The 14,994-nt window shown below is 27.4% G+C and overlaps 1 protein-coding gene across 2 annotated transcripts; it reads left to right on the plus strand.

Moving 5' to 3' along the window:
* The first annotated feature begins 2,978 nt into the window (after positions 1-2,978).
* On the plus strand, positions 2,979-8,936 carry LOC101512234 (putative axial regulator YABBY 2). 2 transcript variants are annotated; one of them, XM_012717368.3, is made up of 6 exons: positions 2,979-3,137; positions 5,564-5,683; positions 5,918-6,038; positions 7,608-7,656; positions 8,047-8,122; positions 8,538-8,936. In XM_012717368.3, the coding sequence occupies exons 1-6, from the start codon at positions 3,066-3,068 to the stop codon at positions 8,631-8,633; spliced, it is 534 nt and encodes a 177-aa protein (XP_012572822.1). In that variant the 5' UTR covers positions 2,979-3,065; the 3' UTR covers positions 8,634-8,936. The 2 variants fall into 2 exon arrangements, with proteins under 2 accessions (XP_012572822.1, XP_073225961.1); XM_073369860.1 differs by lacking the exon at positions 2,979-3,137 and adding an exon at positions 4,995-5,182.
* Positions 8,937-14,994: the final 6,058 nt, after the last annotated feature.

The following is a 14,994-nucleotide window of genomic DNA, read 5'->3' on the forward strand; positions in this document are numbered from 1 at the left end:
TATATGTAGATCTTTTGATAAAAAAATTGATTATTTTTTAAATTAAATATAATTATTTTTGTTGATTTAATTTTTTTTAATATAAAATTTTAGATTAATGGCTGAGAAATTAATATTCAAGTGAATTTGACCAAAACTCTTAATATATTTACTAAATAAAAAAAATCATTTTGATTTCTTAAACATGTAAGATTCAATCACTAAAATTTTAAATGTGTCATGTACTGCTTTCAAAACCTCTATTTTGTTAATAACTTTATGTATCAAATTAATTAATAATTGCGATATTTAAGAATTAAATTAATTAATGTAAAAAGTTAGAGACAAAAATATATGATAAAATATACCTTTAATTATATTTTTATAGAAAAATTATTTAATGATTAACTAATCATAGAGTATACATCTACATATAAAACGTATTTAATTTATATTGTTTTATAAAGAGTATACAAATGACATTTAAATTAATAATATCTCGGCATAAAATAAAACATTCAATTTATTATTAAAAATGTTATTTGAACACGAATTATAAATACAATATTTGACACATATTAAATACGATGAATAGTATTTATTTTTTTCAGAAAAAAATCAAACTTTTATTTAAAAAAAAAAATCATTTTTAAATTTTTTTATTTATTATTGTGACATCTTTTTATAACACATACAAATTTATATCATTAACTAGGCATGACAACGAAGCGGGGCGATGGCGAAGTTTGTCTCCTCCACCTTTGCATTCGACTAATCGAGAAAATCCGCCTCCACTTCTATTTCATAGTGGGTGTGAAATTTAGACCTCATTTCCGCCCGCAACATGTTTTCCCGCCTACACCTCCATTCATTCATATATGTAAAATTATAAATTTAAAAATCATATCTATTATAATTAATAAAATAAAATAATTATTGTTCGACAATAATAAAATTAAAAAATATTTTCTATAGATATAAGATTATAATTTTTAATATTTAAAAAAATAAAAAAAAATATATTAAATATGTATATGAATATAAAATTTAAAATTGCAATAATATTACTTGCGGGGCGAGTTTGGGTTTGGGTGCGATGGATATCACCACTTCCAAACCCGTCCCCGCCCCGAATTTTACTTGTCATCCCTATCATTAGGGGTGTGAATAGGCTGAGTCGAACTAGGTTTTGCTAGGTATGAAATTGACCTGTCAAAAAATTCAAAGCCTAAGTCTAATCTATGCCTGTCATAGGCTTCCTTTTTAGGCATGAGTCTGACTTTAATAGAAGTCTGATATAGTCTGTTAGCCTACTTAAAAACCTATTTCATTTTAATATTTTTGAATAATTAATCAAACATATCTTTAAATAGATTAACAAGTTGATATGTCAATGAAATCAAGTTCTATTTTGATATTTAACATCACATTTTAAAAAATATGGCTTTATCTATATTATACTTAAATTATATTTTATAATAATACATTTAAATATGTCAAAAATTAATATGCGTAAATTACTAAAAATTGAATATATAACAAAAAAAAAAATCAAAATTTAATATAATAATTATAGTAGTAAAAGAATATTATTTATATTTATTTAAATAGGCCGACCTAATAGGTCTAAAATACTTATTATGTGCTATATAGTATGACCTTCCTTGATTTTATTTGTTTAAGAAAAAAGTTTGGCCTAAGTCTGACGTAGGCTAGACCTTAGTCCCCTGTTGGTACGTTGGTCTGACTTATTTTCATCCTTATATATTGTAAACCACTTTGAATACATCATTAACTACTAAAATATGAATCATTAACCACTTATTTAACATATATCTCATTAACTACTAAAATGCAAGACATTAATTACTTTAAAGTACAATAATTTACTGCTTAAAAAAGTACTTTAAAGTGGTTAATTTTTTATATTCTAATGGTTATAATGAGATACATGGTTAAAAAATAGTTAATGACATGTATTTAAATAGTTAATGAAGTATTCAAAGCGATTAATAACATAAATTATATTTTTGTTTAATTTTTTTTAGATGAGCCGTACATCGCGTGTGTATATACACATACGTGTCTCAAAAATTGTGTTCCAATAATACAATTGACTTACAATGTATTTTTTTTTTAATTCTAAAAAAGACAATAAAATTTTATAATTAAGGATAAAGAGACTCTAAATATTTATTAATATATTTTTTTTTCCAATTGTTGAATATCTATATATATATATATATTATTTTATGTAATTTAGTGAATATCTCTTTTCCATATTATATATTAATGAATGATAATTTTAGAAAGTAATTCAACTTTTTAAATAAAACTAACTAAAGAAGTCTAGTGCATTTACTAAAATAATTTACATTTGTAAGAAAGATGTCGGTAGTATATTATTTTTTCTTTAACCATCCCTTTATTTATGTCATATTACAAATAAATAAGGTAACACCCCGACATCTTATATGTTGGATACAGTACCAATAATCAACGATTTATAATTACCTCATTTATTTATTTTTATAAAATAATTAAAATTTTATATTTTATTTTATTGTTTAGAATAAATTTAATTTATATACTCGTCAATATAAAAATGTTTTACAATGTTAATAAATCGTAATAATTAAATCATAAAAATATATTTTTATCTTAAAAGAGGTGATAAATTTTAACTTTGAGATCTCGTATTCGAATCCGAGACAAAACGTCTAACCTAACAATATCGACGTTTATAGTTAAACTAAAACTTAAAGACTTCACATTAAAAATATTTAATTTTTATTATAATTATCTATAATGTCATATTTATAAATTATTGTGATATGTTACTTTATAAATTATATGACAATTAATTTTTTTGTAGAATATTCACTATTATCTCATAGAGATACAAAAGACATGTTTAATAAATAAATAAATAAATAAAGCATATACTGAAAATAAATAAATCCTTAATATGGAGTATGTTCACTTTTCTTTCAGCCAAGTGATTCACTCCTTATAAATCCACTAAGCACACACACTCTCTCTCTCTCAAAGGACAATCACATTTAGAAAGAGAGAAAAGAAAAATAATGTCAATGGACATGATGGCAACAGAACGTGTTTGTTATGTTCACTGCAACTTCTGCAACACCATTTTAGTGGTACTCTCTCATTTCTCTTTCCCATTTACTTTTCCATTATTCTTCTAACCTTTCACAAGCTATTTTGGCAATTTTTGGAAATATTTCATTTCATTTCTTTTATCAAGATTATTATAAAATTAAATCAAAGAATATTAAAGGAAAAGCTGTTTATTTCTTAGTTTAGTTCTGAAAACAAAAAAAATCCAAATTCAGCTCAGAAACTAATGATCAGAATATGACTGTGTTGGAAAAGCCACAGCTACCTTAATTAGGAACCATGAAATTATATATAAATACATTATTTAAGTGATTTTTTTTTTAACATTTTATACCAAGAATTAAACTCCTAATTAATTTATATTTTAGGAGATTTTTTTTTCTTTTGAGAAAAAGTTTAATTGGGTCTTGTTCTTCATGAATTCTTTGACATGTTCTAATTTGAGAGAAATAAAGGAATTTCTATGAGTTAAAAGGAAACAATTTTAAGATGCTTATAAGATCAATATGCATTCACAAACTTGTAGAGTCAGATTTGAGGGCTATAGTTACAAGTTCATGATTAGGGTTCATCCCAAAATCAGATGTTAGGGTTCCTTTATTTTTTATTTTTTTTTAAAAAAATATATGACATCATGGATCATATATATAATCTTCAATGCTCATTTGTATACAAAGTTTATAGTTTTTATTTTTAATTTATCAATTTTTTTTGTCTTGTTTGTTTCATTTCAGTACTTGTGTTCTAAATAAAATTAAATCTGTGTACAAATCCATGTGATGGAAATCAGTAGCATAGTATATATGATTTGGTTTCTTTCTCTCTCTCTCTCCTAAGTCCTTGATCTGTTAATTCATTACATTTCTGTGATGAGAGTGAAGGTGCAATTTTGTGTTCATCATAATGATTTTCCACCACAGTGCAGTGAAGCATCATCAAGCTTAAGCAATTCTTTTCACATTTTTAGTTTTGTTGCATCCCTCAAGTACAGAGGCAGTGTTCCCTCTTTTTTTCTACAACAAATTTTGGAGATTATAAATGCCACAAGAGATTTTTACCAATATTTATTTATTTATTTTGTTAAATCTCTCTCTCCTTTCTTCATAGCTTAACATGTCTGTTGAATTGAAATTACCTCTTTTTGACAAATCAGTCTCTTTCTTTCTCTCTTCCTCAATTGAAGATCTTAACACTCAAAAAGTAGCAGTCAAAATTTTATGATGCTTGTATTTGGAAGAATCACAAAACAAAAGCTATATTTTGAAGCTTTCATAAATCACAATTCACACTGTGATTTCAAACATGCACTTAGACAATTTTTAAAACTACGGTATAAATAATATGTTTGGAATTGCAGCAGAATCTAAATTTTCATATTCCAAGGTCATTTGACTCCATACTTTTATTGCAGCAGAAATCACAAATAGCTAAGTTTTGAAAAATCACATGCATTAATTCCATGTATTTTTAAAATCACAATTAGTCAATGTGATTATATCAATTTCAGTATGATTTGAAACATATTTATTCAATTAATAAGTTTGATGATGTTGATGATCACTCTCTCTTTATTCATATGTCTCTTGGACTAGTTGGCATTGGCACTATAACAAAATGTATGAGTGAGTGGTTATGGGTTTGATGGTTTGTGTTCCAGTCAAGTCATTTTCAGTTCTCTCTCTTTCTTTAACACAATGAGATACAATTTCTATCTTTTATCATCTTGCCTTGCAGTGTCAGCAAAAAAGTGATATGCGCACCAAGAGAGAGAGAAAACATATATTGTTTGTGAGTGAGTGAGTGAATGAGAGTACTAAATTTTAAATAATCTATGTCAGGTTTCTGTTACAGTAGTGGACACTCACACACCTCCATAAAAGTAGACTCTCTCAGAATGAATCAAAAAAGATTATTGCACTCACTTCCTTCTCTACCTTTTTTTATCATCTTCTAACCTCTTTCTTCTGCCAACCATATACACATTTTGTTTCTTTCTCATTTCCTTTTAATTTCATCACCTTATATTGCAATCCTGCTGCTCTGGAAGTTCCTTGCTTGGGAAAATGTGAAAGCTTTTGTCAAATGTCCTTAATAATTAATTAATTTCTTATAACTTTCAAAACACAATTTTTGCAGATAAAATTGCTTGCAGAGACCTCAAAATCTTTTTTATTGTAATGATTGATTTTTTTTTATATAAACTAATATCAGTAAATAGTAGTAACGATAGTTTTTAAGTTTTGAACTTTAGACCTCTTAAGTATCTCTCAACTCAAAATGTGCTGCTAGTTTGATTTTAATACTAGAAAAATGTTTGACTTGTTGAGTGTTCAAACCATGTTCTTTCACATAAAATATATGTTCAATTGGGTTTGTAGCTAGCTAGCTAGTTGAAATTGTAAATGATGATATATATATTTGTTTTAATTAAAATGAATATTGACAGGTGAATGTTCCATATAGCAGTTTGCAAACCATGGTTACAGTTAGATGTGGACATTGTGCTAATTTGCTATCAGTTAACATGGTTGCATCACTTCAACCATTTTCTCCTCCACTCCCTCAGGTATACATACATGTTTCACTCTTATTTTCTTCCCTCTTTTTGAGGCTATAGCTTATTGTTAGAACAAGTTCACCATAAAATTAGTTTTTTAAGTAAGCAGATTTTTTTATAAAAATATTTATTTTTTGAAATGTGAAATAATGATCTTAAAACACTCTTTAACATTTGAGTATAATTATTAATTGTTCTTCTCTTTAATTTAATCAATCTGTTACTAATAAGTGACAAAAACAGCAAATAGTTCTTGAAGAACCAAGCAACAAGGAAATGGGATCATCTTCAAAATGCAACAAAATAGCATCAACATTTGAACCAGTAGTAGAGCATGAACAACCTAGGATTCCTCCCATTCGTCGTGAGTCACACTCTAAATTTAATTTTTCTTATTCTTTTTTGTATAAGCTTTTTGGTATCAAAAGTTGAACTTTGTATTGCTCTAAATTTGAATGAACAAAGAGGCAACTAGTAACTAGGCCCCCCTGAATGACAACAATCACACTATACGTACTTAACTAGCTAGCTAGCACAAGTTAGTTAATTAATTAATGTATGTAAGTAATAGCACAGCATAGAACAACCTATATATCATTGATACCACATGTCATCAAAATTCATGTAAGCCTACTTATTTTAACTTTCAAATTTTAATTTATTTTATCTTATATTACTCTCGTCTCGAACTTAAACAAAAGTTTAAGTAAATTTGGATTAGATAACTATTTTTATTTTTTTTTTAGTATTTGAGATAGGAGAAAATATATTTTTTTTGGTAGATTAAAGAAGTACCGAGAGCAAAAACAAACTAATATTTTTAGATCATAAGAGATTTATATATATATAATCAAAATTTTCAGTAATTGAATATATAAATTACTTATTTGATTTATTCATAAACGTGTCGTGAGACTAAACATTTATAATGAAATTCAATAATTTTTGTTTTTCTATAGACAAAATTAGTAGTTAATTTGTTAAGAAAAAAAATATTTTTTTAATGCTTCTTCAACGTCTCAACTCATACTATTGAGCTAAACTTTATAAGATTTAATTATTTGTATATATATTTTACTATTAAAAAAAGAAATTAACAAAAAAAAAAACTAATGACAAAAATGAAATTCTTTTCCAATTATGTTATCTTAAATATATTTAGTGAAAAACTCACATAGGTATATGTTTTCTATATTTTCACCGCTAATTTTTTTTAGTAGTGTTCATATATATATGTGCCCAATTAATTCGGGTATTTTGTAGTTAATTTTTTTTTTTGGTATTTTGTTTTTTTCATCTATTTATACATGGCCCGCTCTGAGATGGTGACCTTACGTAACAAAATTGACCCATCCTTAATTCATTGCTGCCATGCTATGCCCTAGAACACATGCATGCATATAATATTAATATAGTTATATTTATATTTATATAATTATACTTTCAAAAAAAATAATACTTCGATATGTTTTTATTAGAATAAAGTACTACTATTTATTATTTAGAAGTTATCAATATATAAACTCAAATTCATTAAATTAAGATTCCATTCACATTAATAGGTTATGGTAACTAAATAATCGACATTGGTAGTAGTAGTAAACTAGTAGAGGTACTCGAGTTTCCTGGTGATGAAGTGAAGTGACATGTACAATGGCGACAAAAATGTTTCACAAAATCCAAATTGTAAAGTATAAACCACTTCTTCTATAAGAAGGCAAATAAAGAACCGATGGATAAATAAGTGGAATTTCAATAATATAAGTTCCTTATTTTTGTTGATTATATGGAAAATTCTTGGGCTACAAATATGTACTGTATATATTTAATTAATTTATGCATGATTTTTTTTATGTTACAGTCCAATATTTATTTATTTATTTATTTAATATTGATCCAATTTACAAACTAAATGATCTTGTGATTAACACAGCTATAGAGAAAAGACATCGGGTTCCTTCTGCTTATAACCGGTTCATTAAGTAAGTAATCTTCCGACTTTACTACTTCATATCAACATGCATCTTCCAATCTTCTTTTATAATTATTAATTATTATTTAAAGGAAAGGACGATAACAATTACTTCACTAATATACATTTATGTATATGGCCAAAAACCTAACGAAATTTTACCAATTAATAATTATATTTATTTAGTTTTATTGGTATAATCTATCTCTTTGATTTTTGACAAAATATACTCTATCTCCTTTCTGTTGGGTATTGGTTTTCTTTTGTTCTTTATTTCGCCTATTTCTTTGGAATGTCTTATTATACTTTCTTGTATTAAGTTAAGAGTATCTATTGTATTTTATATTTATATATATATTTTTTCATTCAGAAACAAAAATTTCTCTATTTGGTTTTGCAGAGAAGAAATTCAAAGGATTAAGGCCAGTAATCCAGATATCAGCCACAGAGAGGCTTTTAGCTCAGCAGCAAAAAATGTGAGTTTAATTAAACTTAATTATTACTAAACATTCATCATTTATAGTAATACAATAATTTCCTCAAAAAAAAAAAACAAATATATATATATATATATATATATATATATATATATATATATATATAGCAACTTAACAGGAAGAGTAAACTCACAAACAAACATAGATGGAAAGTCGATTCTATATATCACCACAAAACAATCTACAAAACAATTACCAACGGAAGGAAATAACTCTGGTAGGGCTATTTGTGTATCTAAAAAAAAACTGTTAAAACATCAAATATAATAATATTGATATTTTTCAGTTGACTTAATATTCGTTTAAATTTGATCTATCATGCTAAATATTTTTTATGTTCAAACCAGTTCTATTTCACAAGTCTTGTTTTATTAATATGTTTTTTTTTTTGCAGTGGGCACATTTCCCCCATATTCATCACTTTGGCAAGCAACAAGCAAAATTGGACCATGGCGAAGCAACTCATGAAAAGTCTAATGGATTCTACTGATATATAAATATGGTAGTATGTGAGTATCAACCTGATTTTTCTATGCTTCACCTAAATCAGTGAATATTCATGAGCTTCATCATATATTTCTAAATCCTTAGTCAAAGATTGGAGACAACTTCTCTTCACCAATATTTAAAAGAGTTACTATATTATATGTGCTTTCCTTTTTCTATCTTCGTCATCAAATTGTTTCTATTTTTGTGTATTGCATTTATTTTATATATATGTATTGAACTCTATCATGTACTTTAGTGAACAACACATTATATATATATATATATATATTAGGAGACAAGTCAATGAAGTGGCTAATGTGTTAACAATGGTAGTCCATCTTTAGCTAGTTTTCTCATATTTTTTCAAAAATATATCTCATTGTACTTGAGACACTATTATTAATGAAATTTTTGAATAAAATACTAAATTTCTCATTGATTCTATCTATCTCTTTGACGATTTTGAAAGTTAATAAAAGATTCTTTTTAGACTCTTAATAAAAAATTATTACATCGAATTTATTCTTATGATATAAGAAAGAACAAATTTTAATATGGACTATGGTCCATGCCATGGACTTATTTGAATTTAAAAAAAATATTCCAACTACTATAATAATTATAGTTTCTTAGAAGAATACGTAATGATCATTTTTATTTTCATGACTGAGATAATGACTTAAATGATATCGATTCAATAAAAATAAGAAAAATAAATATGTATTTTGTAGTGAATTGGTATCAATCAATTCATCATCTTATCCATAAAGCATGAATATTGAAATCGTTATCGTTTGATTATTTTTGTGTATATAGTGCGTCTATCAAAGGGATTGATCTTTTATCCAGAATATTTTTTTTTTGCATGATTAGTTGCTTAAATAATTAATATATAAGATATTTTATTTTATTTATACACTTTTTTGCTTTCTTTCTATCCATTTGTCTTTCTAGACCATCTTGTGATCAGTTATGGAGTACAACCCTATCAGTATAAAAGGAGCAACATGTAATGCAAATGCTGCATGCATATCTTCATTTGTCAGATTCGCTGAACTTAGTTTGTTTTGATCTCTTTTCAAGTAAAAAGGTCATGTGTATTTTGATCAATAAGGAAAAGAGAAGACTAATTTACTTTTGGTTGATTATGCTCTAGTTATAATTGTTTTTGATAGAATTGATTTTAATCAAAAGTGAATTGAACGTAAATTGATTTATGTTTTAATATATTTATGTAAAAGTGATTTTTTTCGATTAACGTTATTTGGATAGTTGAGTTCAAAATTGCTTTTAAATATGATTACCACAATAGATTTTAATTATAACTACAACTATATATATTTTATTTCTATTATAGTGAATTATTTAAATTTTATAATGCATTGTCAAATTTAATTTAATCTAATATATGATTTAACAATATAATATATTAATAAACAATATATAATTTAGTTTACTGAATTACTCGGAGTTTAATTCGTTAACAATATTTATTTCATTGACATTTGTTTAATTGGGTTATATATTATATCAATTGACAAATTACTCTTTCATAATTATACCAATAATAATTTAAATTGGCCTTTTGAGCCCACTCTTTCTTCTCTTTTCTAATCTAGGGATAAAGGAGAGTTTTATGAGCTCTTCAACACAAGAGGGCTACATGAACTAAAGGCTGAAATCTAATCTCTGTTTCATTTGCAAGATCTGCTATATATCAAACGAAAACATTGCAACAAGTTTTCTCCAACTACCGAAATTACTAGAATCTAAAGTGTTGGCATGTCATATGAGGCATTATCCTAAAGGGGTAGTTGTGATTGTATATATTGTGCATTATGTTAGAACTTGTTATTTTAGATGTGATTGTATTTTTAGTCTCTCTTCTATAGCTAAAATGTGGTATATATTTTTCTAATTTTTTAACAAAATTAAACTCTTGATTTTTATTGCTAACATCAAGTCTATGTTATCCATCACGTGACCCACATAGAACTTTAGAAGGGATTAGAATAGAGTTTTGAAAAATTGTTTGAAAACGTTTTATATGTGCAGAAAAAAATATATCTTTTTTTTTTATTTATTTTTTTTATTTTTTTATTGTGATAGGCTAGAGTATTAAGCGTATTTGATATTCATTTCAAATGATTGATGATATAATTAGAATCAAACAACACAAATTATATTGAAACTTATACAAGAAACAAAAAACTTGATTGAAATTGTTTCGAAAAAAGATTTTGGTACTTCAACCAAATTTAGAAAGACAATGGTTCGCAATTAACAGAAACACTAAGATATTAGATTTTTTATTTTGAATTAAAGTCTAAAGTGTTGAATTTAATGTTATAAAGATAAAAAATTCATCCAACAAAACAAAATCAAGATAAGATTCTAAATAAAAAATTCTAATAACAATCTTTTTATCAATTTTGCACTCCAACAGAAAATGTCACTCCACTCTAAATAAAATGAAAATTAAAGACCAATATAAAATAATAGAAATTAAAGAATAAGGGAAAGACATAATAACACAGCGAATTAAAAGTTCATCTATGTCGTTCTTGCTAGTAGAATATGTTTGTCCACATTCATTCGAAGAATAGTTTCTTCATTTTGTTGAGACAAAATCTCTTTAAATTGGTTTTAATGATAACAAAATTAATTAAAAGATTATGATTGAGTTTAATGACTAATCTGTGCTTTTGAGTGTATTCATATAAGAAAACAGGTTATCATTCATTAAGGAAAAAGAAGAAAATTCTGAGTTAAATGCTAAGTATGAAAATGCCGAGGATGGCCTCACGAGCTGGTGAAACTGCAGTTCTGCATCCTCGCTGATTTGAATTCATTAAACAAAGGCATAATAGTATTAAAGAATGAATTATTTGAATTCATTCAACAAAGGCATAATAGTATTAAAGAATGAATTGTTTGATTCATTCAATAAAGGCAAAATACTATTAAAAAATGGTTAAAGAAATGCCTTTGAAGAAAAGTAGCAAGAATGCAAGAGAAAGATACGAGAAATGATTATATTAGCATGTGCCTATAGTCAACATCTTGAAAAGCATTCCAAGACTTTATGAAAGCAACTCATCATGTCATAGGCAAAAAGGCTACATGTACCATTATGTGATTTAAAAAGATTATAAAGTCAATCTTCAAAAAAGCAACAACAAACACGTCCTAAATAAATTGATCACATGTCTTAAGGCAAGGAAAGAAGAAAAAGCTTTCACGTGAAGCCTTCACAAGTCTTGAAGAAAGGATGAAAATGACATCACATGTTCTTACAAGGCATTAAATGGAGGAAAGAGAAAAAGCTCACATGTGAAGCTTTTTCAAGGCATTGAAGAAAGAGAATGAAAATGACTCCACACAATATTCAAACATTAAAGAAAGTAAAGAGAAAAGGACAACACATGTCCCCAAGTGCCAAGAAAACAGTTATCTCGTACTTGAACATGGAATGCATATATAAATGAGCTGAATGGCATTTTCGTAAATATGAAGAAAAACCTTGGCAATTTTCAAATGGATTTTCCAACGGTCATAAAAGGCTTGGCATATGAAATTGACATTACAAGACCTCTATAAATTGCAGCAAGCTGATCTTCATCAACACACAACACATTGCATTAAAAAAGATCAAAGATCTTATAGCTTTCAAGAAGCAACATCCATTATATCTTCATACTTTCTACAAATCCTACATTATATCTTTGTTAATATTTTGAGAAAGTATTTAGAATCAATCACTCTCTTATCACACTGTAATTTCCACGTGAGGTACACTTGGAAATATTTGAAATCTGATTGTAAGCTTGGTGAAGCTTGAGAATACACAAGTTGTAATCATCATCGGTCAGAGGTTGATCTGTTTTGAACATCAGTGAAATCTCACAAGGGTGTGAGGACTGGAAGTAGCCATTTTTGGGTGAACCAGTATAAAAACAGTGTGTGTCAATCTTATATTTCTCCTTCACTCTTTAACTCATTTTGAATTTGAAGGTTTTGAAAAACCCATCCTCGGGCTTGCCATCCTCTGCAAGAGGATAGTTTTTAAAACATGTGAAAACTATTTTTAAACAGCAAAATCCCTATTCAACCCCCCTTCTAGTGATATTTAGCTACATCACATTTAATATTGATTGTAAACATTTACAAGATCCTTCGACAGATGTTATAAAACCTAGCACACAAATCCTTCTTCCTAAAGGCTCCACAACACATAATCTTGGAAGAATCCTCAAAATTTTAAGCACATTGAAGTAACAATGTCGATTTACAAGAAAAAGGGGTTTGAATTGTAAATGCACCTTTTAAAAATTCATGTTAAAACTTGAGAAAATAACTCAAGATTAATCTTGGTTATGAAAATAGAAAACGGAGAACGTTCTTGGTTTTAGTAGTAAAACAGAGAACTTTCCTTGATTAGTTGAAAACAGAAAATCAATTTATGTTTTATCTTAGTTAATTAAATCAGTATGATAAATAGAGAGATAGGATAGAGAATACCACACAAAGATTTTATCCTGGTTCACCCAATGTGGGTTACGTCCAGTCCTCACACTGTGAGATTTTCCATTAAGTGTTTAAAACAAAGAGCTTTCTTGATCTTACAACTAGGGAAGGGAATAGGCTAGGCCGTCCGATAGGGGCCTATGGCCTGGCCTACTTATGGTCTGGCCTGGCCTGGTCTGGCCTGTTTAATAAAAAGGTCAGACTCAGACTGTTTTTAAAGCCTATTTATATAAATAGGTCAGGCTCAGGCTTGTAAAAAAGCCTATTAGGCTTGACAAGCCGGCCTATATATATTTTATATGTATTCCATTCTCTATTTTTTTCTTTTTTTATTTAATATATATATACATATACACATTAGTATTGGTATATGGAGAATCATATAAATCGATATGTGTAGAGCATCATGTAGCTATAGATAATTGTTTATTTATTACCTTTATATATATATATATATATATTATTACTAAATATGATGTTGCACGAGAGAATTTGTTTGAAAGGTAATAATCGGAGTTTGTTTGAGACCATTTGTTTGAGAGATAATAATGCGTGCGTTTGTTTTAATAAAAAATTTATTCTTTTAAACCAAAAATTATTTTTTAGGGTTTAAAGGGTGTTTGTTTCATATTTTTTTAAAATTATTTTGTTAGAAAAATTATTTTTAATGTGAATAAGGCTTTTAAATAGGCTTACAGGTAAGACCATGATAGACCGTAGGCCAGGCTTAGGCCTCAAAAATTCATCGTAGGCCAGGCTCAGGCCTTTCAAAGCCTGGCCTGGCCTATTCCCACCCCTACTTACAACACCTAGTCCACATCAACCTTAATCTATTTCAAACTCTATTGCTTTCCACCCAGAAAGCAATACCAACACCTATCTAACCTTGATAGGAAGTAATCTTAAAACAAACTATAAAGAAACTCTTATAGTTTGAGTTTTTACAATTTGATTGTTTTGACAGAATATGAGATTTCTCAACTCTTTTTTGAGAATTGATTCTTTACAAAGGATATAACGACAATTGCACAAGCTAATAGATGAGTATGAACCAGCAGTTGCTTCGCAGAAATCAGAAAGTGTGATTGCCTCTGTTTTACAGAATTTCAAGTATGTATATGATTGATTTATGGATTTCGAAGCACTTGAATTTCTTGCCTTGAATCGGGATATTGACCTTCTATTTATAGGTTGTAGAGACACTGAATGGAGGTACAAGAGCTGTTGGAGAGGCTCTGCTTTTTGACTGAAACATTATTTCAGAATAAAAATAATCCTTCTTTGAAATAACTTTTTGACTTTAATGGTTTAGCATTTAAAACAATTCTGTCCTTTTTAGAAAATACTCTTGACGTTTCTTTATTGATCTTGGATGGTACATTATCTGTCTTGAGTCTTGAGTGTAGCTTGAGAATGTTGGAGATGAATTACAGATCAAATCAAAGAAGAAACAGAGTTGCTGTTATTGTGCAGAAAACGGAGAATGATTAACGTTCTTGGTTTGTCAGTTTGAACTTTCTTGAGCTTCAATAATCATTCTGGAGTTCCCATTTTAAACGTTCTGGATTTCCTTTGTAATTGTCTTGTCATATGTCCAGTTTGATCAAACTTTCTTGGCACTTGATTTTTGGAGTTTGCAAACTGTCATGACTTTTGTCTGTCTTTGAGTCCTTTGATCTTTGAGACCAAATAGCTTTTTTGAGTTTGGATGAATCCTACTTGTTCCTTGCCATGTACTGATTAGATATGAATAATTTCCAGGGCAGACTCCTTGTCAAGGAGATAGAAAAGGTTTGACCAATATGCTGTGATGGACAGTTGTTGAAGCTGGAGAT

This window comes from Cicer arietinum, chromosome 6, assembly GCF_000331145.2.
Source record: "Cicer arietinum cultivar CDC Frontier isolate Library 1 chromosome 6, Cicar.CDCFrontier_v2.0, whole genome shotgun sequence".
Taxonomy (NCBI): Eukaryota; Viridiplantae; Streptophyta; class Magnoliopsida; order Fabales; family Fabaceae; genus Cicer; species Cicer arietinum.

Excerpts from the sequence above, each read along its gene's own strand:
- LOC101512234 (XM_012717368.3), top strand. The coding sequence starts at position 3,066 with ATGTCAATGGACATGATGGCAACAGAACGTGTTTGTTATGTTCACTGC. Across the intron at positions 3,138-5,563 it reads TCTGCAACACCATTTTAGTG|GTGAATGTTCCATATAGCAG; the intron begins GTACTCTCTCAT and ends GAATATTGACAG. Across the intron at positions 5,684-5,917 it reads TTTCTCCTCCACTCCCTCAG|CAAATAGTTCTTGAAGAACC; the intron begins GTATACATACAT and ends TGACAAAAACAG.